Source organism: Somniosus microcephalus, chromosome 22 (assembly GCF_052327205.1).
Source record: "Somniosus microcephalus isolate GS21.2 chromosome 22, FLI_Smic_1.0, whole genome shotgun sequence".
Taxonomy (NCBI): Eukaryota; Metazoa; Chordata; class Chondrichthyes; order Squaliformes; family Somniosidae; genus Somniosus; species Somniosus microcephalus.
Window position 1 is genome coordinate 36,585,945 of NC_141008.1, and position 23,239 is coordinate 36,609,183.

Sequence of the window (23,239 nt, forward strand, 5' to 3'; positions counted from 1 at the left end):
TAGACCCCACCCCCAACCAGGGGAAACATCCTCCCTGCATCCAGCCTGTCTAGCCCTGTCAGAATTTCATACGTTTCAATGAGATCCCCTCACATGTTCTTTATTCCATTGATTTGCCCCTCTTGCACACATTTCTTCACAACCCTTTCACAGACCACACACTAATCACCCCCACTCTTCTCTTCTTGCTGGACCAGCTAGTCTTTTCCTCTTTTCCTGCCCGCTAATCTTTTATATTCCTATCTTCTTGGTGGACAAACTTACATGCAACAGAAGGGAGACTGCAAGAACTGGGGTGGGGGGAGTATGGAAGATGTAGCCATACTACAAACTCTCACCCTAATGGAGGATGGTACCATCGACATTATTGGCAAAGGGGGGACACACAGCATTGGTGAAAGCGAGGCCTAACCAAAGTCTAAACCTTGAAACTCCCTGTGCAAGACCTCAAACATACTTCTATTAACTTAATACTTTTAGCTATTGTCTCTCCCTTTCCAGAGATTTTACCATCCATTCCATGATGACCTTCACTCTAGCATTAGGGAGGCAACGCCACATTTGGGACTCCCAGTCATGATTAAAAAAGGCTATTCTCCTGACTCTAGAATCTCCCACTGCTACCACTTTCCTATTCTTGCAATCTTCTGCCTATAACCCTCCCACCTTGGGTAAAGTAAGAGAGGAAGACTTGTATTTACAGAGCGATTTTCATAACCTCAGGACGCCCCAAAGTGTTTTACAATCAATGAAGTATTTTGAAGTGAAGTCACTGCAGTAATGTAAGAAACACAGCAGTTTGTGCACATGAACAGCAATGTAATAATGACCAGGTAAACTGTTTTTTAGTGATGTTGTTTGAGGGATAATTATTGGCCAGGACACCGGGGAGAACTCCCCTGCTGTTCTTCGAAATAGTGCTGCGGGATCTTTTACATCCACTTGAGAGAGCAGACGGGGCCTCGGTTTAACATCCGACAGTGCAGCTCTCTGTAAGTACTGTACTGGCGTGTCAGCCTAGGTTTTGTTCTCAATTCTCTGGAGTGGGACTTGAACCCATAACCTTTTGAGACAGCGGTGCTGTTCCTTGAGCTCACATTGAGTGTCGTTGGAACAGTGTAGGAGACCAAGGACAGAGAGGTCAGAATGGGAGTGGAGCGGAGAATTAATATTACATCATCTGGCTGCAACTGTAAGCTCGAGGAACAGCACCTCACCTTTCGATTCGGCACTTTACAGCCTTCTGGGCTCAACATTGAGTTCAACAATTTCAGACCATAACCTCTGCCCTCATTTTTTTGGACAGCAGCTGTTGCTGATGATTCTGCCATTCCCATTTACACCTCCTCCAGACCCATCTTTTGTTTCTTTACTTGTCCCATTACCATCTCCTTTTGCCTTGCACCATCATCCCTTTTGTCATTTAATCTCTCCTGCCTTCTGTTGTGTATGTAATATGTGTGCTACTTTGAACCTATGGACAGGACTGCACTACTTGTTGGGCGTAGTGATACGCAGTACCACTCCTGGCCATAGGGGTATAAATAGTACTGTGGGGACTGATCCCCCTCAGTTCCCGCCTGTGGGCATGAAGTAAAGACCTATGTATAGTCCCTACCTCCAACCAGTAAAGACCTGTTTGAGTTATACGTTTAAGTCTTTGTGTTAATTGTTCAATACAATACACATACTTAACACTGGCGACGAGTCAGGTTCTTACCCTGCGGCAGTTGAAGAGAGGTTTCAAACATCACCACCCCACTAGAAGCGACAGGCTTTAGGACTCTGAAGCCTCCATCAGCGACTGAGCACTGGAGTGCAGCAAACATCCTGACAGCTTCCAGCGACTGACAGAAGTCTTTCTGCAGTTTCCTTGTTCAACCTAGGTGGTGGGGTAAGCCGTGCAGTGTTGGCTGCAAAGACAGGGCTGGGGAAGTTGGAGAAGATAAGGGCGATCGCAATCCCTGATAAGAGCCGCGGTGAAACGCGCGAGCGGGTGAGCCAGAGCCCGGGAGCCGCTTCAAGTGCGAGGCGCAGCGCGGGCTATCGATCGCGGCGAAGATAAGGGCCGCACTCGGGGGCTGAAGGGAGACGGCGTCGGGGGACGGGTGAAGACCGCCAAGCGCGGGAAAACCGCCATTTTGTGGGCGGAGGACGACGGCAAGAGCAGGAAGCCGCCATCTTTGATAACAAGTAAACAAAATAAAATCTGAGAAATTGCAAATCTACAATGCCTAAACACGGGAATATTAGCACCTTTGATAGTGACCTCGAAGATTGGGCCATATATGTTGAAAGAGTAAAAAATTATTGTAAGGCCAATAAAATTCATGACCAAGATAAAGCTCTAACATTATTAAATTTAATGGGTGCGAAGACATACGGGCAATTGAAACACCTGTTATCACCAGATGAACCGGCGGATAAGACGTTCGATGAGATTGTTACTGTCCTGAAAGATCATCTAAACCCCACGCCGCTGATGCTAGCGGAACGATTTAAATTTTACGACAGAAGGCAGCTACAGCATGAAAGCAATGCTGATTATTTGCTGGAATTGCGTAAATTAGCGAAATATTGCCAGTTTGGAACGGGACTGACAGAGGCACTTCGAGACAAATTTGTGTGTGGTTTATTTAAACAGGATACACAAAAGCGACTGCTCGAGGAGAATGAGCTGACGCTTGAGAAGGCGGTCACTATGGCAGCAGCACACGAAGCCGCAGCGAGAGGCACGGCAGTAATGCAGCTACGGTCACCGGAGCTCAGTGCACACAAATTGGGTGTGAGTTCTGGCAAATGTTATCGTTGTGGAAAGACAACGCATGATCAGAACCAGTGTTGGTTTAAAAACCAAGAATGTAGAACTTGTGGTAGGCTTGGACATATAGCTAGAGTATGCAGGTCAGGGAAGAAGACCAGCAACAAGAAGTCACCGCAAGGAAAATACGCAAAGGTACACAAGGTGACCGAACAGGAGTCCGATTCAGACGCTAGCAGTAATGAACTGGCTAGCTTAAGCTGTAATGAACTGGCTAGCTTAAGAGTACTCAACGCTGGTAAGGGTGCAGACCTCCAGACAATTTGGGTCACTCTTCAGATAGAAGGAGTCCAAGTAAAACTGGAATTGGACACTGGATCGGCATTGACGGTCATAAATAAGAAAGATTACGGAAAGTTATTCCAACATATTCCCCTACAGGATACGGGGATTATATTGAAAACATACACGGGGCAAAGAGTGTACCCCATCGGGAAAATAGAGGTTGCAGTGGTCCACAAGGGCGAAGACAGTCAAATAATGGACTTATATGTGATATCTGAAGGAAGTTCTCCACTACTAGGACGGGAATGGATTAGGAAAATGAATATGGACTGGCATTTCCTACAAACAATAACGAGTGAGAACTCGGTGAAGATAGTCGGCCCAGACTCTGGAACGGATGATGGTAAGCCCAACTCAGGTGCAAAAGACAAAGTTTCAGCACAGAATTCCACTGAGCAACAACAACATAGTTTAACTGTGGATTCTGAGTCTGGCAAGTCTACTGATGTGCCCATTTCTGAGGGACACCGGGCTCGAACTCAACTCCATTTCAAACTACAACAGCAATTAGAACAAATGCTTCGCCGTTGTGAGCAAGAGTTGAATGCAACGAAAGAGTTCTTTGATATAGAGTTGGAGAATCTGGAAAGACAACAGAAGCAGCTGATGGAGAAAATGGAGCAGGAGCACACAAAACGTCTGATGTCAGAGGAGTTAACGGTCAGCCAACTCCTGCATATGCTGAAGGACAGGACTCTGAAATGGGAAAAACTTGAACACGAACTTCAATATTCAAACGAAAGGTGTTCGGAGCTCTCAAAGGTTATTGGAAGAGCTGAGGTGGCAACACAGACTGAGATGACTGCAACAGAGCAGCCCTTGGATGCCAAAAGTACGCTGACTCACGTCAACGTAGAACAACAGACCGCTGAAACAGCTGCTCCGGTAGAGGGATTGAATAGTCCGATCAATCAATCTCCAAAAGAAGTTGAAGTAGTAAAATCTCAAATGAGGTCATTAGTAAACGACTTGCTGAAAGCCCAGAAAAAGCTGGATGAAGAGGTACGCATGAAGAAGTCTCTTCAGGAAAGATGTCTGGACTTGGAACAAAAGCTGGCTAACGCCCAGCTGGGTATGGAGGAAATAGAAGACCCTCTCGCTGGCCTAGATCAGGACGACACCGAATATTACTATGTCCTGTCCTGCCCAACTTGTAACTTCGACTCCCACCATACAGAAATCATGGAGGAGCACCGAAAGTCTACGGAACATCGGGAGAAGGTGGCTCTACTACGGAAAAAGGAGGGAGAGAAGGAGGAACTGCGCATGCAGCTGGCAGCTGACAGTGGAGCCCAGAGAGTCTCCAAGAAGCAGAAAAGGAAAAGTCGAAACAGAAGATGACCCATCTGAACCATTATTACCTCTACCAGATCACACACGTGGTCCCTCCGAACGGAGCCAATTCAGTTCGGAAGTTCAAACTGTTAAATCCATGGAAGGACTATTGAATGAGTCACTCCAGCAACGTGAACCGACTCCACCACAGAGATTGAATCTGTGAACTGTTTTCCGCAGAGACTGAATCTGTGATCTGTTTTGACATGAAGTTATCTATGTATCTATGTTATTCTGTTATGTAAACCTGAAGTTATATATGTATATATGTTATTACGTTATGTTAAATGGGGAGATGACTGTAAAGCTAGGAAGGGAGGAATGTTGTGTATGTAATATGTGTGCTACTTTGAACCTATGGACAGGACTGCACTACTTGTTGGGCGTAGTGATACGCAGTACCACTCCTGGCCATAGGGGTATAAATAGTACTGTGGGTACTGATCCCCCTCAGTTCCCGCCTGTGGGCATGAAGTAAAGACCTATGTATAGTCCCTACCTCCAACCAGTAAAGACCTGTTTGAGTTATACGTTTAAGTCTTTGTGTTAATTGTTCAATACAATACACATACTTAACACCTTCCGTCCTTTCCCTTTTGTTCTTCCCTCCCATCCCCCTTTCCCTGTCTCTGCACTTGCTTAAAATCGGTTCCATCTCTAACTTTTTCCAGTTCTGACGAAGGGTCATCGACCTGAAATGTTAACTCTGTTTCTCTCTCTACAGATGCTGCCTGACCTGCTAAGTGTTTCCAGCATTTTCTGTTTTTTTACTTTTTAGTTAATCTTTTCGCTGTTTACAACCTAAACCGCAGTCCAGTGAAGTTTTTATTTTATCGCCATCCAAAGTAAGGGCACATGAAATAAACACTGAGCCGAAATATAGCGATGAGGGTTTTCTGTTTGACCCTGGGCCTGCAATTAATTGTCTAAATATTGGACAGGTAGAGGCACACTCCAGGTGCAAGGGCTGGTCTGCAGTGGTCTGCGAACCTGAGGAACATATCTGGAGTAAATACCTCAAAAATGTAACCATTATTTTAGGGCAGATGTGCTCCAGATGAATTTGCCTTTTATGAATAAATTGGCATACCATTTCAAGATGAGGCACCAACACAGCTTTCATCGATGTAGCACCTTTAACATTAAAAAACATTGCAAGGCACTTCACTTATAGGTGCATGGGAAATGATAGTGAGCCAGGGAAGGAGATATTAGGAGTGGTGGCCAGAAGAGATGTTTTGATGAGATCTTTAAAGGAATAGGGGGAGTAATAAAGGCTTAGGGAGGAAATTCCAGAGAGCAGTTCAAGGCTCTACTACTAATGGTGGAGCAAAGGTATAGAGGGATAAACAAGAGGCCAGAGTCAGCGGAACAAACACTATAAACCATTTTTGGTCACTCTGCACACGATGGGCTGAATTTTGCCGATGCTCAGAGTGCGGGTTTAGAGGTGAGTCCACTGTCAAAATCACAATGATTGACAGCAGGTCGGTATCCCGCTGTAAACCCGCCTCCTTGCCAGTTTCCCAAGTGTAGGGTCTGTCATCCCTGAACAGACCTGACACCAAGCGGCAGGTCAGCTCGTTTAAATAGTTAAAAGCTTATTAAAAGGTAGTTAAGAATTTTACCAGGTTTTCAATAAGGTTCCCGCAGAGCGGCTATCACGTCAGGTAAGTATGTTGGGTTCTCAATGACTGGATTGCTGTGAATAGTTGAAAGCTGCAAAAGTGGTCTAAAACCTACCATTTCACAGCTGTTCACTTCCCAATCTTAGAAGCTGGAGCGTTAATGATTTGGAACCCACTTTTGAGCTTTATGCATTTTGAAGTGTTTGGAGTAATCTCTCTATCCAGTGTCACCTCCTTGGAACAATGTATCTCAACATTAACAGATTACTTCTGTTATCTCAACCTCACCTGCCATCTATTCCATCAGCATCGGTGCCCTGGAAAAAATCTCACCTTGGTCCTCAGAATCCCAACACGATCAGCCACAACACCAGCATCACTGGGCACACCAGCAGCACCAACATCCACACCAACCTTCTCCGCAATCAACTGATGCTGCACTGGACACAGGGCATCATCACCTGAGCACATTGCTGCCCGGGACGCCAGCGATGGCCTCGCCATGTCCAGATTTGCTTCACTTAAAACTGTACACCCTGGTTGCCACATGATGCACCAGGTTGACATCACCCCACACCAGCATCGTACAGCATCCCTACAATGTGCAAGCCATTCCTTTCACACTCATCACCATTGGGGGCGGGGAATTTATGCCTCACCATTCACTAGAACTCACTAACACACTTTCAAAGGTGCACACAAATCTGTCCAAGAAGGCAAAGTGGTGACAATAAGGATTTCAATGCTTGACAACACAATAACAGAAAGTTTACATGAACATTGGCTAATACACACAAGTGTCTACCCTTGTGTGTTGTTAGTTGGTATGAATGGACTAGGATGAGTGTGAGGGGTGGCTAGTGAGATGGGGAAGTGATAACGTAGATATAGAGGGATGGGTGGAGGTGCAAGGTAAGTTGGTGTGAGTAAGGATGTGCAGGAGTAGGGTAGGGAAGGCAGAGTGATGGGGATGTGATGAGTGGCACAGCAGGATGAGGTTGAGTGTGGCTTTGCAGTAACGTTTCGTGATCTACTGAGATCATTGAAAGGTTTGAGCCACTGCAGCCTGGTCCTCCTGACGACATCCCTGCTTGTGTCCTCCTGTGCAATGTGCATCCAGGCTGCGTTGGTGTCCTGGGGAGGTTTCTTCCGCCCATTGAAAGGGAAGAGAACCTCCCTGCGTTCTGTGACTCCCTCCATAAGCATATGGAGGGAGCCATGGAAGAGTCTGGGTTGTGCCGTGCACCTTTGTGCAGTGCTTGTCAGTGTTTGCAGCACTTCAATGCTGCAGAACACTGACAGCAGAACTGTGAAAATCAATTTAGACATGGCCCCTTTAAGAAAACCGACTGATAACGCGTCATCAAATGACGTCATAAGAACCGCTTCCTATTATTTGGCCGGGAACCTCGCAGGGCGGGCTTAAAAAGCCCAATTAACGTAAAATCTTGTTGGAGGCTGGGATCAAGACAGATGCGGGGTCCCCACACGCTACGATGGTCATAGAAACATAGGGGGAGAAATTGGGTATAGCCCCGTTTGGGGCGCTAGATCTGGCGATGCGCAAAGCCTAGCACCAGTTGGGTCGTTGCGCCCCTGAGGGTGATTGCGGTGCTAAATCAGACGGTGCACGAGGCTCTTAAGGCACTATCCCGGGGGCGCAACCCAATTTAGCGGCGGCGGGGCGCAGCGCAGGTGCTTTCAATAATCACTGACCCCGAGACACACTGGCGCTGGCCAGCTCTTAAAGGGGTGGGTCGAGTAGGATCACCAGACCCAGCACTTCCTGGCACGCCTTAAATTCGGCGCTAACTTACTTGAGGCGTTCCATCCTGTCAAAACATGGAGAGGGTGAGACAGAGGGCAGAGCGCTTCACCGAGGAGGCCCTTGAAGCTTTGGTAGGCGCTGTGGACCGCAGGCGTGATATTCTCTACCCTGAGGATGGGAGGAGGGCTCAACATGCAGATTACCGGCGAGCATGGAGGGATGTGGCCACCAGAGTGACCTGCAGAAGCGTGGTGGCCAGGAGCGCCGTCCAGTGCCGGAAAAAGTTCAACGACCTCACTTGGGTCATCAGGGTGAGTGCCTTTTCCACGATCATCCTCATCCCTCCATCTGCACCTGACTTAATGGCTGGAGGGTGCCCGAACCCCCAAAGGCCATCTGTCTGCCTGCACCCATGGCCCTTCCAGGAAACACACACGCACATTCAGCTCAATGCATAATGAAAGGGCTAATCTACCATGGGGGGCATGTAATGTCAGCTCATTGCACAATGTAAGGGCTAATCTACCATGGGGGGCATGTAATGTCAGCTCATTGCATAATGCTTCAACACTTCCCGTTCTTTCTCCTGCAGGCAAAGCTGGCGAGGAACCGCCGAGAGCAGCTGGCCACCGGTGGAGGCCCGCCTCACCTGCAGAACCTAAGCGAGTTGGAGCTGAGAGTGCAGAGGATAGTGGGACACCGGCTGACTGGACCAGTCGCCTCTGGAGCTGCCGACCCCAGAGTGGACAGCAATGGTAAGGCTCTCACCTTTTTGATCTCTCTCCTACCAATTGCTCCCCCCACCAGCATGATTCTCCACTGCCAAGCCACTACAGTACATTGCAGCACTTATGCCTCCCTCGCTGCCACCCTGTCCTCACGCTAAAGCCACTCCTGTACCTCCCTGCTTTCAGATGGTGAATCGCCAGATGAGGCTGCGGGCCCTCAAGCTGCCACTCTGAGTGACTCTGGAGGCGACGACCAGGAGGATGCCGGACCTTCCCAACCAACCTCAGGCGAGCGAGTCCAGCGCCAGACTGGGGGCACTACTTCCCTGGAGGGGGGCGGGGGGACCAGCTCTGAGGAGGAGGCAGTTCCAGGCACCAGCAGGCTGCAGCAATGCAGGGGGGTGAGGGAAGCTCGGGTGCCGTCTCCCCGGAGGGTGAGTCAGGCCGCCAGTGCTGTGCACAGAGCGCAGAGGAGGTGCGTGCCCTCAGAGAAATGAGCGCCCAGGCTGGCGGGAGGAACACTGAGCTCATGGCTGCAGTGGGAAGGTTGTCTGAAACCATCGGGACACTGGCGCGGAGTGTCCAAGATATCGGCGCAGCACAGGCCCGGAGTGCGGTGGACTTCGGGTCAGCATTGGAAAGGGCTGTCCAGGGCTTCACCGAAGCACTGGCACCTGCAATGCAAGCGCTGAGTGCTGCCACGCAATCACTCGCTGGTGTCCTGCATTCGCAGAGTGAGGCCAGGCGACCAGTGACTGCTGCCACCCTCGATGGCTCAGACAGGATTACCCGGGGCCCTCAGGGCACCACAGCAGGCCAGCAATCTGTGCTCCAGCAGATTGCTCCGGATGCTGAAGCGCTGCCCCGTGGGAGTGCCAGTGTGTTGCTGGAGCAGGGAGGTACTGTCCTCTCTCAAGAGGACAGCATTCCTCCTGCCACCACTGGCACTTCCCCACTGCAGCTGCCACCACCTGCAGGACAGACTGCTTCCACCCATGCACAGGTGGAGCAGTCAGCAGCTGGGCCCTCTAGGCGCAGAGGTCGTCCAGGCCACACCTTAGGGGCATCTGCGCTCAGGGACAGTCAGCAGGCCTCCCCCAGCCTTGCTGCAGCCACTGGGGTCACATTAAGGAGGAGCTGCAGGGAGGGAAGGGGCCAAAGCTGCAAGAGACTGAGATCCTCATCCGGAGGCAAAGACTAAAGGGGGGGGATGAAGCCTCTGTTGAGGTCAAATCAAGGCCATAGAGGATGCCATGAGAGAACCTCATGTTTTGGACAGTCTCACGGGAGGGAGAGGCAATTATGTGTCTGTGTTTATTAAGCTTTCTGTTGTTATTCCTTTTTCATGTTGAAATGAAGCTATTTCTTTGTATTAAAACACTTTATTCATTTGCAAAGGCCGAGTCTGGTTTTTACATGATTTTTGCCCCTCACTGGCTTGGGGGTATGAGGGCGGCTCCAATCCTGCTCCTGGAATGGCCACAAGCATTCCGTCAGAGGGGCCTAGAAGCGACTTCTGATGAACCTCTGACGCACGGCCCTTCCAGAAAGTCCCTCCCTCCCATCTTGGTCCTCCTCCTCCTCCTCCTCCTCCTGCTCCTCCTCCTCCTCCTCTGCTGGTGCGTCAATGTCTGCTGGCATTGGCTGGGAACGTAGGATGGCGAAGTTATGGAGCATGCAGCAAACAACGACGAAGTGCGAGACTCGCTCGGGCGAATACTGCAGAGCTCCCCCGGAATGGTTGAGACAGCGGAACCGCTGCTTCAGGACGCCGAATGTTCCTCGTCGCCAGATGGCTCGCATTGAAGTTTTCCTCAGCAGGGGTTCTGGCGATCTGGAGTGGGGTCATCAGCCACGGGTACAGAGGATAGCCCTTGTCCCCAAGAAGCCAGCCTTCTGGGTGAGCCGGGGCCTCGAAAAGGTCAGCAACAGAAGTCTGGCGCAGGATGAAGGCATCATGGCTGCTGCCTGGAAACTGCGCATTGACTGCGAGGATCAGCTGCCGGTGGTCACAGACCAGCTGGACATTCAAGGAATGGAGCCCCTTGCGGTTGCAGAACTCCTCCGGATTGAAAACAGGTGCCTGCAAAGCCATGTGCGTGCAGTCAATGGCACCCTGCACCATGGGGAAGTCCACTATTGCTGCGAAGCCCTCTGCGCACTCCCACTGCTTGTCCGGGGTCATTGGGAAGGAGATGTACTGCCACCTCCTTCGAAACAGGGCATCAGTCACTTGACGGATGCAGCAATGCACCGCGAACTGTGAGATGCTGGCTATGTCCCCAGATGCGGACTGGAAAGAGCCGGTCGCGTAGAAGTTCAGGGCAACAGTCATCTTCACAGCCACCGACAGAGATGTCCTGCACCTTATCTGAGGCTGCAGATCTGTCTGAAGCAGGTGGCACAGCTCACTCACGACCTCCTTTCTAAAGCGCAGCCTTCTGAGACACTGCTCCTCCGACATGTTCATGTAGGACAACTGCTGTCGGAAAACCCTGGCAGCGTAAGGTCTGGTGTGGCGACGTCTGTTGGCCCTCCTCCGTCTGGCCATGGCCGGCCCCCTCTCCCTGCGTCTCAGTACCCTTTCTAGATGATGCTGCAGCAGGACGTTCCCCTCCAATGCAGCCCCCATAATAAGTGCGCACAGGAAGTGTCCCCTTTGTAAAAGCTCACCAGCAGCAAGGCGATGGTCATAAGGCTGAAGTTCCTCTGCTTGCGTGGGCTCAGTGGTCAAAAGGCTCTCTGTGTGCAGCTCAGCAACTCTTTGTAACTCAGGAAGAAGTTGTGCTCCAGAAATGGCTGCCGTTTTTAAACCACACCAGTCCCCTTTAAATAACGCCCCTCCAGACCGAGAGCGATTGGGTAAGGTTCCCTGTAAGCTGTCACTAATAGCGACAGGCGCTACGGAGGGGGGCGCCACTGAATTTCCGATCTGGGGTGCACAAAAGGCATTGCACACTGAAATGATGTCATAATCTGCCTGCGCCCATGGGCGGGCGCTACAAGTTTGCGCCGGCGCTAAATGCATGGGCAATATGGGGCGAGGCGTTAGGCACCCTGCGCCAGCCCGGAAATTGGCTATCGCCCCACTTCTCGGCCTCTTTAGGCGTTAATCGGTGGCGCTACCAACCGAATTTCTCCCCCATAGAAACATAGAAGATAGGAGCAGGAATAGGCCATTCGGCCCCTCGAGCCGGCTCCGCCATACAATGAGATCATGGCTGATCATCCAAACTCAGTACCCTGTCCCTGCTTTCTCCCCATATCCCTTGATCCCTTTAGCCTTAAGAAATATATCCAACTCCTTCTTGAATATATTTAATGAATTGGCCTCTACTGCCTTCTGTGGTAGAGAATTCCACAGGTTCACCACTCTCTGGGTGAAGAAATTCCTCCTCATCTCTGTCTTAAATGGCTTACCCCTTATCCTTGGACTGTGACCCCTGGTTCTGGACTCCCCGACCATCGGGAACATCCTTCCTGCATCTAGTCTGTCTAGTCCTGTTAGAATTTTATAAGTTTCAATGAGACCCCCTCTCATTCTTCTAAACTCCAGCGAGTACAAGTCCAATCGACCCAATCTCTCCTCATACGTCATTCCTGCCATCCCAGGTATCAGCCTGGTGAATCTTCGCTGCACTCCTTCCATGGCAAGTACATCCTTCCTCAGATACGGCGGCCAAAACTGCACACAGTACTCAAGATGTGGTCTCACCAAGGCCCTGTACAACTGCAGCAAGACATCCTTGTTCCTGTACTCAAACCCTCTCGCTACGAAGGCCAACATACCATTTGCCTTCTTAACCGCCTGCTGCACCTGCATGCTTACCTTCAGCGACTGGTGCACAAGGATGCCCAGGTCTCGTTGCACTTCCCCTTCTCCCAATCTATTGTCGTTCAGATAATAATCTGCCTTCTTGTTTTTGACACCAAAGTGGATAACCTCACATTTATCCACGTTATATTGCATCTGCCATGCTTCTGCCTAATCACCCAACCTGTCCAAATCATACTGGAGTTTCTCGGCATCCTCCTCACATGGTCGCCCGCCGAGGTTGGAAAAATCCAGCCCTATGTGTGCCACTTATGGTTTGTGTATAAGGAAGCTCTCCTGGTGTCCTGGCCAACATTATTTCCTCAACCAACACTACCAAAAGCAGCATAACTTTTTATTTATCTTACTGCTGTTTGTAGGACCTTGCTGTGCACAAACAGGCTGCTGTGTTGCCCTACATTACAAAAATGACGACACTCCAGAATAATTCATAGGCTATGAAATGCTCTGGGAGGCCCTGAGGATATAAAAGATTCTATGGGGTGGATTTTTATCTTCACCACCTGGGCAGTAATCTGGTGGGGCGGAAAGCATCAAAATGGAATAAAAATCGAGTGAAGACAATAATTGATCCCCTATCTAAGTGCAAGTTCTTTCTTATCTTATAACCTGTTCAAAGTAATAATTGAAATTTCTCAACTGCATGGATGAAATTTTGCAACAGTGACACTTCTGTCAAAATACTACTTCAAAATCTTTAATCAGTATCTTATCATCCATGAGTGTATAAACTGCTAATTTATTAATTTCTAAACATATACGAGAAGACTCACCTCAACTTTGCAACCTCCATCAACATGTTGAAAACAAGACCAAAAATAAATACATCTGGCCACTTTTCAAGGCTATGAGGCATGGGACTTATAAAATATGTTGACAGACTCGAAATCTCAGGAGTTTAATTAAGTTTATCAGTCGTGAATTATCACAACCAGGCTTCATTGACAAATGACTTGCTGGATTTCCAATTCTCTGGCCTTATGAGCCAAGTATTTGTCAGATTATAGGTCTGGAACATCACTGATAATCTCTGACTTTCCAATCATTGAGGCAGGTCAATTATTGTTCGGATGCTCTGCCTGGAGCATTCCTCCAGTTCACTGATTTACCATGACCTACCTGCCTGATGTCTTTCCTCTACAGCATCCATTTAAACACTGCAAATGCCGATCTGACGAAGCACATTTGTGAAATCAATAAAAGACGCAGTGGTGATGTATTTGCCTACATTTGATACAGAACTCACCCTTTCTTGAACATTAACACAGCAGACATTGTTATGAAGCTTTTCAAGAGTTCAGAAGCACTCTGATTGATGAGTTACTCCCAAAAGGTAAACCTAACCCTCCCCTTCAGCGAATGATTCATCTGCTGAGCTTTGGATAGGAAATGGAAAGAAAGATTGGACATGGTGTCCAATGCACTACCACTAAATTTGCACTTAACGGTGAAAGTTATAATCTAGTCTCTTCAGTCCAAAAAACTTCTGTTAACCACTCTTGACTCTTTTCTGTTCTTTAGCCAATACTTTATCCATGTGACTACATTCCCTTTAATATTGCCTTATTTTATCTGCAAGCCTCCAATGTTTCACCTTATCAAATGCCTTTTGAAAATGCACATACACAATAGCCACTGCATTTCCTTTATTAATACACTCCATACGTCTCGGTTATTTCCTCAAAGAACTGATTTCAATTTGTCAGACACGATTTGCCTTTTACAAATCCATGTTGATTATCCTTAATTAACTTGTGTCTTTCGAACTGAGTAATAATTTTATGCCATATTATGTTCTCTAGAAGCTTATTTACTACTGTTGCTAGACTGACTCATCTATACTTCTTGGTTTTTCTCTTTCTCCCTTTTTGAAGAGAGGTGCTACTTTGGCAACCCTCCGGTCCTCCGGCGCAGCTTCCATACCCAAGATCGTTTGAAAGAGTGTGGCCAAAGCCTCCACTAATTCATCACTGAATTCCCTCGGCATTCTAGCATCTACACGAACAGGATCTGGTGTTTTTTCAACTTTGAGTTCCCATCATTTTTTTCAGTATTACTTCTTTATCTACAGTTTTTTTCAAAAGGGGGTAGGGGAAGGAGCTTAGTATTAATGGGGTAGAAGTTAATGGGCTCGATTTTTATCTTCACAGCCTGGGCAGTAGTGTAACAGAGTGCATCACCTGCCCATCCAATGGAATGAAAATGGGGTGGGTTCTACAAATGGCAGATGATTTGTGCCAGCAGATTACCCCCAGGCAGTGAAGACAAAAATCTACTCCCAATGTCTTTTTGTGTCAGGCATTTATCCCCCATGTTTAGTTTGTTCATCATCAGTCTGAAAGAGCAGTTTTCTAAATGTAAATAAAAGGACAACTGACCTGATTGGCAATGTAGGGTCTGCTCTATCCCACCATTCTTTGGGAGGGCTAATGTACATGCACCAGAGCTCCCAGCTGTAACCATGGGCACAGTTCTCATAACGTTGGACCTCAAATGTTTTATGCTTGATGTTGTCAATAGATGGAAGGATAATTCGCTTTCTGTCTTCTTTAATTCTGGCCAGGACGGGTTCAACCCTAAAAAGAGAAATGGAAATATATTAAAACACTGTTAGCTTTGTATAAAATGGTAATACTCCAGAACTGCAGCCATGGCCTGTATGATATCAGAGTGCATCTAAAACTTGTTAGTCGGGATGCCCTAGTGGAAATAAAATTATTCCAATTATTAGATTATCCCATGATGCCGGAAAACATATTTCCTTACATTAAAGAAAATTATACAAATTGAATTGTTAATACTTAAATTGTTTGAGTACCATTGCAGGAGGGAGGAAGAAATCACTGCTCATGTTTAGCTTGCCTCAACCTTAACTTCATCTTTCAGTATCAGGCATTGCTCCCAAAATGACAGAAACCCAAAGTGGGGTGTGTTGGGGAGAGGGGTTGTTCAACTTCCACCCGAAATGGGCACCAAGTCAGTGGAGCAGCAAGGCGACCTGCTCAAAACCAGCTCAGGAGGCCCGCGTTTAAATGCCACTGACGAGCTTGTGGCGCGTCCCCCCTCCCCCCCATTTCCCCCCTCCCCTCATTCCCCCATCCCCCCTACCCATCATCCCCCCCATTCCCATCCCCCCTCCCCCTCCATCCCCATTCCCTCCCATTCCGCCCCCCCCAACCACCCCGACTGCAGCTTACCAAGTTTGGGAAGATGGGAAATTAGTGTGGGAGCCGGTTGGCAGGTCAGGTATGGGGGAGTGTGGGGTGGGGAGGGGGAGGGGGAGGGGGTGAGGGAGGAAATCCTGGGGTGGCCTCGAATGGGCCAAAGTTTTTTTGTGGGCCCAGGAGGAGCAAGCATGAAAATTAAAAAGTCTCCGGGCCCGTTCTCTGAGTGGCCTCCTGTTATCTCTTTAAGGTACAACAGGACAGAGCATGCACAGCGTAGGATTCACTCGCTTGTATCTGAACAGTGGCATAGTGAGGCACTGTTGCCTCACAGCGCCAGGGACCCGGGTTCGAATCTGGCCTCGGGTGACTGTCTGTGTGGAGTTTGCACATTCTCCCCGTGTTTGCGTGGGTTTTCTCCGGGTGCTCCGGTTTCCTCCCACAGTCCAAAGATGTGCAGGTTAGGTTGATTGGCTATGATAAAAATTGACCCTTAGTGCTAGGGGGATTAAATACGTTGGGTTACAGGGATAGGGTGGGATATGTGTTGGTGTAGGGATTATGGGGATTGGGTGGGATATGTGTTGGTGCAGGCTCGATGGGCCGAAATGGCCTCTATCTGCACTGTGGGGTTTCTGTGAATTTCTGTGAATATGCGAATTGGGATCCTACTAACTACATAGGACCCCTATTTGCACATTTAAGCTGCCTTACGGCTGTTTCAGGTGGGCAACTGCTCTCCCATGTATAGGCCTGAAAATGACATCAGGTAGTCTTGAGTGTCAAAGGGGGGGGTGAGGTGCCTCCTGACCTTCAGCTGCCAGCCACCTATTTTTTTAGGTGAGAAACAGATGGCCGGCAGTTGAACATCACCGCCACACTGCTCACAAGAGCTACAGTATTAAGCATTTTGTGCATGAATAAGAACTTTAGCTCTGTATGTTAATAGGGGTTTGTTTAAAATACGTCTTGTCACACTAATATCTGTCTTGCCTTGTTTTCTCTCTGTGTTGAGGAACTCTAATCTACTAACAGTTCTCAGTGGCTCATGGTAAATGGGATCTCACTGTAGGCTTGCCAGGCTGAAGCTTTACATAGAATATACAACAAAAACAGGCCATTCGGCCCAAATAGTCTGTGTTGTTGTTTATACTCCACACGGGTTCAACTGCCTCATCTCAGCCTTTCAGCATATCTTTCTATTCCCTTTTCTCATGTACTCGTTGTTAAGTCCGTGAATGATTGAGACACGGACCAGCAGGAGTGAAAACAAACAAGTCTTTACTGGCGGAAGTCAATAGCAAAACTAACAAACAGAGGCTCTCTAGCGCCTTCTATACAGGGGTGGTCACTGCCGGTACTGCAGTCTGAGACCAGTTATTCTCTTAAAGGTACATACACAACAATTCCTCCCCTTTTAGATAAACAGTACATAACATTCATTTAACAACTAAATGATAACGAATTACAATCACAATTACTGTTGCTAGGTACATTGGTTAAGTTTAAGCAATTATAAGTTCAGTCTTTGAGGAGGCTTCCTGATTCTGTCTGGATAACGCCTCTTTGGGGTATCAGGTTCTTCTGGCAATGTTGCATTGGGATCAATGTCTTTGTTTGGTTCATCTGCTTCCAATATTACCGGTTCTGCGGTAGCTGCAATTGGAACGTCAAGTTCATTACCAGGTGTATCAGATCGTGGTGTGGAGTTGACGTTTTCCAGTGACTCTAGAATCTGGTCAGCATGGCGTCTTACAATGCTCTCCCCAACGTCCACGGTATACATGAGAGGTCCTTGTGCACAAATCGTTCCTGGCTGCCATTTCTCAGTGCGGTAGTCCCGGGCCAAAACTGGTTGACCTATCTTAAAACTCCTGGTCGGCCTTCCATTCATATTCTGAAACTGCCTGTTCTCCACATCTCTTCGGACGTTTGGCTTAGCCAAATCCAAGCGGCATCGTAGTCTTCGATTGAAGAACATCATGGCTGGAGTTTGGTTGGTAACCGCATGTGTCGCATTCCGGTAGGCAAACAAGAAGTTGTCCACCTTGTGTTGTAGGGGTATATCTTCATTACATATTGCCTTGATAGCCTTCTTGAATGTTTGGACAACCCTCTCGGCCAATCCATTAGTGGCTGGATGATATGGGGCAGATGTGTACTGCTTAACGCCATTGTTCTTTAAGAACCTCCGGAATTCTTCAGACACAAACTGTGGTCCATTGTCAGAGCAAATCTGTTCAGGCAGCCCATTCCTGGCGAATATGGTTCGCAAAACTGTGATAGTTTTTTCCGTGGTGGTTGAGGACATTTTTATTACCTCTGGCCACTTTGAATGTGCATCCACCGCAATTAAAAACATCGAGTCCATGAAGGGACCAGCAAAATCAATGTGTACCCATTGCCATGGAGATGAGGGCCACGCCCATGGATGCAGAAGAGCTTGTGGTGGGGCGTTTTGGACCTTCTGGCATCCTGCACAGCTCTTGGTCATCTCTTCGATTTCTCTATCGATTCCCGGCCACCACACAAACGCTCTGGCTAAGTTCTTCATTTTTACCCCACCCAGATGACCCTCATGAAGCTCATTGAGTACTCTATCCGTCAACTTAGGTGGAATTACTACTCTGGATCCACACATCAAGGTCCCTCTGCACACTGACAGCTGTTCTCTTCTCGGCGAGAATGCTGGCAGCAGTGGTTCGCCATGTGCTGGCCATCCCTTCACCGTTAAATCATGGACCCGTGATAGTGTCGGGTCATTCCGTGTTTCCTTTTCTATGTTTGCATTCGTCACAGGGAGACATTCCATTGGATCCACTGCAAGGTCTTCTTCTTCCACCGTCGGCAACGGTAGGTGTGACAATCCATCAGCATTTCCATACTGTTTAGTTCCTTTGTACTCGATGTCATATTGGTGTGCCCCTAGGAAAAGGGACCATCTCTGCAGCCGTTGTGCCGTCATTATCGGCACGCCCTTCTGAGGGTTGAAAATGGAGACAAGAGGTTGATGATCGGTTAGTAGAGTAAATTTTTGACCGTGCAGGTAGTGATTGAACTTCTTCACCCCCCACACTAGGCTGAGGGCCTCTCTGTCGATCTGAGCGTAGTTACGCTCGGCAGAAGTTAACGAGCGTGACGCAAAAGCTATCAGCCTCTCTAACCCATCAAGGAACTTATGTGACAGTACCGCCCCAATGCCGTAGGGAGACGCATCACACGCCAGTCTGATCGGCAGTGCTGGGTTGTAGTGAGCCAATACTTCCCTTGAAGTGATTAAGTCCTTACTCTTCTGAAAAGCACGCTTACAATCATCGCTCCATTTCCATGCTACCCCCGTTCGTAGTAGGGCGTTCAGTGGGTGCAAAATTGTCGACAAATTCGGCAAAAACTTATGATAGTAATTCACCAATCCGAGGAATTACCTCAGTTGCGACACATTTTCAGGTGCTGGGGCCTTAACAACCGCTTCAATTTTGTCAGGGGACTTATGTAACCCCTCTTCATCAATCACGTGGCCACAATACGATATCTGTTTCTTAAAAAATTCGCACTTGGGGCGGTTGGCTCGCAGCCCATGTTCCCGTAGTCTAGTGAGCACCTGTTCTAGGCTGTTAAGGTGTTCACTGTCATCTTCACCTGTTACAAGGATGTCGTCCAAGTAACACTGAGTCCCCGGAATCCCTTGCAGGACTTGTTCCGTCGCTCTTTGCCATATCGCCGGAGCCGATGCTACTCCGAATACCAATCGATGATACTGGTAAAGACCTTTGTGTTTATCGTGAGATACTTCCTAGAGGACTCTTCAACCTCCATCTGCAAATATGCTTGTGCTAGGTCAATTTTTGTAAAACGCTTCCCTCCAGACAGTGAGGCGAAGATGTCTTCTATCCTTGGAAGAGCATATTGTACTGTGTGAAGGACAGGGTTCACCGTCACCTTGAAATCCCCACAGATGTGAATCTTCCTTGGCTCTCCGGACTTATTGCTTAACGTTTTCTTCATGACAGGAACGATGGGTGTCGCCCACTCGCTCCAGTCGACCTTAGACAACACGCCCGCCTTCTCCAGATTCTCCAGCTCTGCCTAGACGGCTGGGCGAATTGCATATGGTACCGGTCTTGCTTTGAAAAACTTGGGAACTGCATTCTCTTCTATTTTTATCGAGGCGGTTACGCCTTTAAGCGTGCCCAGTTCTTGTTGAAATACCTCTTTGACGTTAGCTAAGATTGTTGACAATCGTCCAGGAGTGACGTCGTCATCTTTTTTACCGTCCACTGTCATTGCATGAATGGAATGCCAATCTAAGTTTATCTTCCTGATCCATTCCTGTCCCAATAACGGTGGTCCACCATTTGGCAGTATGTAGAGATACAATTTCCGTATTTTCTTGCCATTGTATTTGACAGGCACCCTTATTTTTCCTCTGGGGTATACTTTTTGCCCCGTATACGTCGTCAAGACGATGGATGTCTCTCTCAAGGGTATGTGTGAAAATAGCCGCTCGTAGTCTCGTCGATTCATGACGGTTAGCGCTGATCCTGTATCCAATTCCATTTTAACTTGGGACCCTGCTATCGTGAGGGTGACCCAAATGGTTCGGTGATCCTCTTTTGCGATTACATTGTGAAGTTTGAGACAGCTTAGTCTCCTGTTTCCGGATTCACTATCGCTCATCTGGTCTTCGGAACTACTGTCCATCATCTTTTGTACTTTCTTGTCCGGTTCCTTAGTAGCCTTTTTGTTGTCGCTGGTCTTCTTCCCAGACCTGCAAACTCATGCAATGTGTCCAATCTTCCCGCATTGTCTGCATATTTTGTCTTTGGACCAGCAGTCCTTCTGGTCATGGTTAGTTCTGCTGCAGCGATAACATTTTGCAAATCCCCATGTCATTTCGTGGGTGCCGTATTCCTGTGGTCTTTGTTGAATTTCTGCAGCTCCCCTGGCTGCTGCTTCATACGATACTGCCACGCTGAAAGCCTTATCTAGCGTCAGCTCTTTTTCTTGAGAGTAACTTCTTCTGTGTTCCTTCACTCAGGAGTCCACAGACAAATTTGTCCCGTAGGGTATCTGCCAGTCCTGCTCCGAACTGGCAGTGCTTTGATAGCTTGCGCAGTTCCGTAAGATACTCAGCATTGCTCTCATCTTTGTGCTGAATTCTCCTGTGGAATTTAAATCTTTCTGCTATCAACAGCGGTGCAGGGTTTAAGTGTTCCTGTAGGACAGCAACAATTTCATTAAAACTCTTCGCCTTCGGTTTGGCTGGAGTAATCAGGTCCCGCAATAGGCCGTACGTTCTAGCGCCCATTAAGTTTAGCAATATCGATGCCTTTTTCCCCTCCGCTATTTCGTTTGCCTCGAAATATACCTCGACTCTTTTCACATACGTGGTCCAGTCCTCTAGTGTATTATCAAAAGTAGTGATACAGCCAGTCTTCGGCATCTTGCAAATCTAAAATGGCGCCTCCTGCGCTTTGCCTTCTTCCCCGATTTAACAAAATGGCGCCTCCCGCGCTTTGCTTTCTTCCCCGCTGTTGTTAGCGCTGCTTTCCACGGTTTCTTGCGCGTTAAATATTGATTCTTTTTCTTTTATTATTTTCCCGTCGTGGAGCGGACCCTCTGGGACACTTCCCTCCCTCGTCTTCGGTCCGAACGCTGCCCGGCTTCGAAGCACCGGCCGCGCCCTGTGTGCTCCACCCTCTCTCTCTCTCTTTGCTTCCCGACTCGCTGCCCGGCCCCGTTGAAAAGCCACCCGATCGAGCTTCAGCCCGCCGCAGCCCAGGAAGGATCAGAGCACTACCTGCCACCAGCCCGATTAGCTGGGAAACCACAGACCGAGGCACCCAGCCTGGCTCTGGACAGTCTCTCCTGCAAGTTTTCAAACCGATGATTGACGGTCGACGCCCGTTTCCCGAGTTTCTTTGGACTCTATTTTTTTTTTTCTTTCTTCTGGCTCCGACCTTCAACAACGTCGTCTGAGGTGCTGCCGAGTTGCAGGTAAGTTCGTTTCTTACTCGTCGCCAGTGTTAAGTCCGTGAATGATTGAGACACGGACCAGCAGGAGTGAAAACAAACAAGTCTTTACTGGTGGAAGTCAATAGCGAAACTAACAAACAGAGGCTCTCTAGCGCCTTTTATACAGGGGTGGTCACTGCCGGTACTGCAGTCTGAGACCAGTTATTCTCTTAAAGGTACATACACAACACTCGTCTAGTTTCCTTTTGAAAGCATCTAAGTTATCTGCCTCAGCCGCTTCCTGTAGTAGTGAGTTCCACATTCTAACCACTCTCTGAGTAAAGACATTTCTGCTTAATTCCCTATTGGATTGATTAGTAACTATCTTGTATTTATGGCCCCTAGTTTTGGATTCTCCCACAAGCAGAAACATTCTCTCCACATCTATCCTGTCCAACCCATTCATAATTTTAAAGACCTCTATTAGGTCACCTCTAAGTCTTCTCTTTTCTAAAGAAAAAAGCCCCAACCTATTTAATCTTTCCCAATGGCTGTAATCACTCAGTTTTGGTACCATCCTTGTAAGCCTTTTTTGTACTTTCTCCAATGCTTCTATGTCCTTTTTATAGTATGGAGACCAGAACTGTGCACAGTACTCGAAGGATGTCCTGACCAGGGTCCTATACAAGTTTAACATAACTTCACTACTTTTGAATTCTATACCCCTAGAAATAAATCCCAGTGCTTTGTTAGCATGTTTACTTGCTTTGCTGGTTTGCGATGCTGCTTTTAATGATTTGTTCACCTGTATCCCTAGATCCCTTTGCTCTTCTACCCCATTCAGTTTCTTATTTTCTAAGGCGTAGGTGATGTTTCTGTTTTTCCTACCAAAGTGCATCACCTCAATTTTATCTGTGCTGAAATTCATTTGTCTGCTAGTTTTCTCATGTCCCAAGGAGATATCTGGGTTTTTGCACTGCAATTGTCAGAAAAGGATTCCGAGATCTTCAGATTCGATCCAATCATGAGTTTGCTTTATAGTCAACTGATCAGTTATCTGTGGAGGCTATGTTCACGTTTTAAAATCTTATCAAGTTTGTGCCATACATTACAATTGCAAAATGGGAAATTCCAGAATCTTCTATTATTTTGCAATGTAAACAAACCCTTCTTCTAACACTAGCAAGCATTCTGGAGGCTGAGTTTAAACAGTGTAAGTTTCAGATCTTTGCAGCCTTTTGCATTATCCCAAAGATATCTGAAGATGTGCTTCGTGGATCTTGAGATATCCAAATGAAGCAGCCAGCCTGTTCCTACTACCTTCTTAAAATGCATACATTGTTAATGTGAAACAGGAAATTCTGGTTTATATAGTTTAAGAAAGAATAGTCAATGGTTCTAGTGGATACTGCAAGAATTCAATGCCTTTTTGAATCGGTGTGCCCCAGGGATTTGTTCTCTTCTTTTCTTTTTCATTTATCTAAATGATTTGAATATAAGCACAAGAGGAATGTTTGCTAATGGTACCAAGTTAAGAGGCATGGCAAACTGTGAGGAAGAACACAAGGGGGGAAAAATTGAGTCGCGCCCCCGTGGCCGAAATTCATCGCTAGCGCCCCAAGAGGGAAGTGGGGTGCTACTGGAAGTGCCCCGCCTCCCTCTTGGTGCGCTGCGAGGAATATCACAGCATGTCGTGTCGCGTTATTGCAGAAGAAGGGGA

General features: G+C 47.8%; 1 protein-coding gene across 1 annotated transcript in view; it reads right to left on the reverse strand.

Annotated features, from left to right (window-relative positions):
• Positions 1-23,239, reverse strand: part of galnt17 (polypeptide N-acetylgalactosaminyltransferase 17) — a 553,078-nt gene that overhangs the window by 286,395 nt on the left and 243,444 nt on the right. Inside the window, exon 5 of the mRNA XM_085964471.1 lies at positions 14,779-14,976. Coding sequence (XP_085820597.1) covers positions 14,779-14,976 — 198 coding nt within the window. The remainder of the gene's footprint in view (positions 1-14,778; positions 14,977-23,239) is intronic.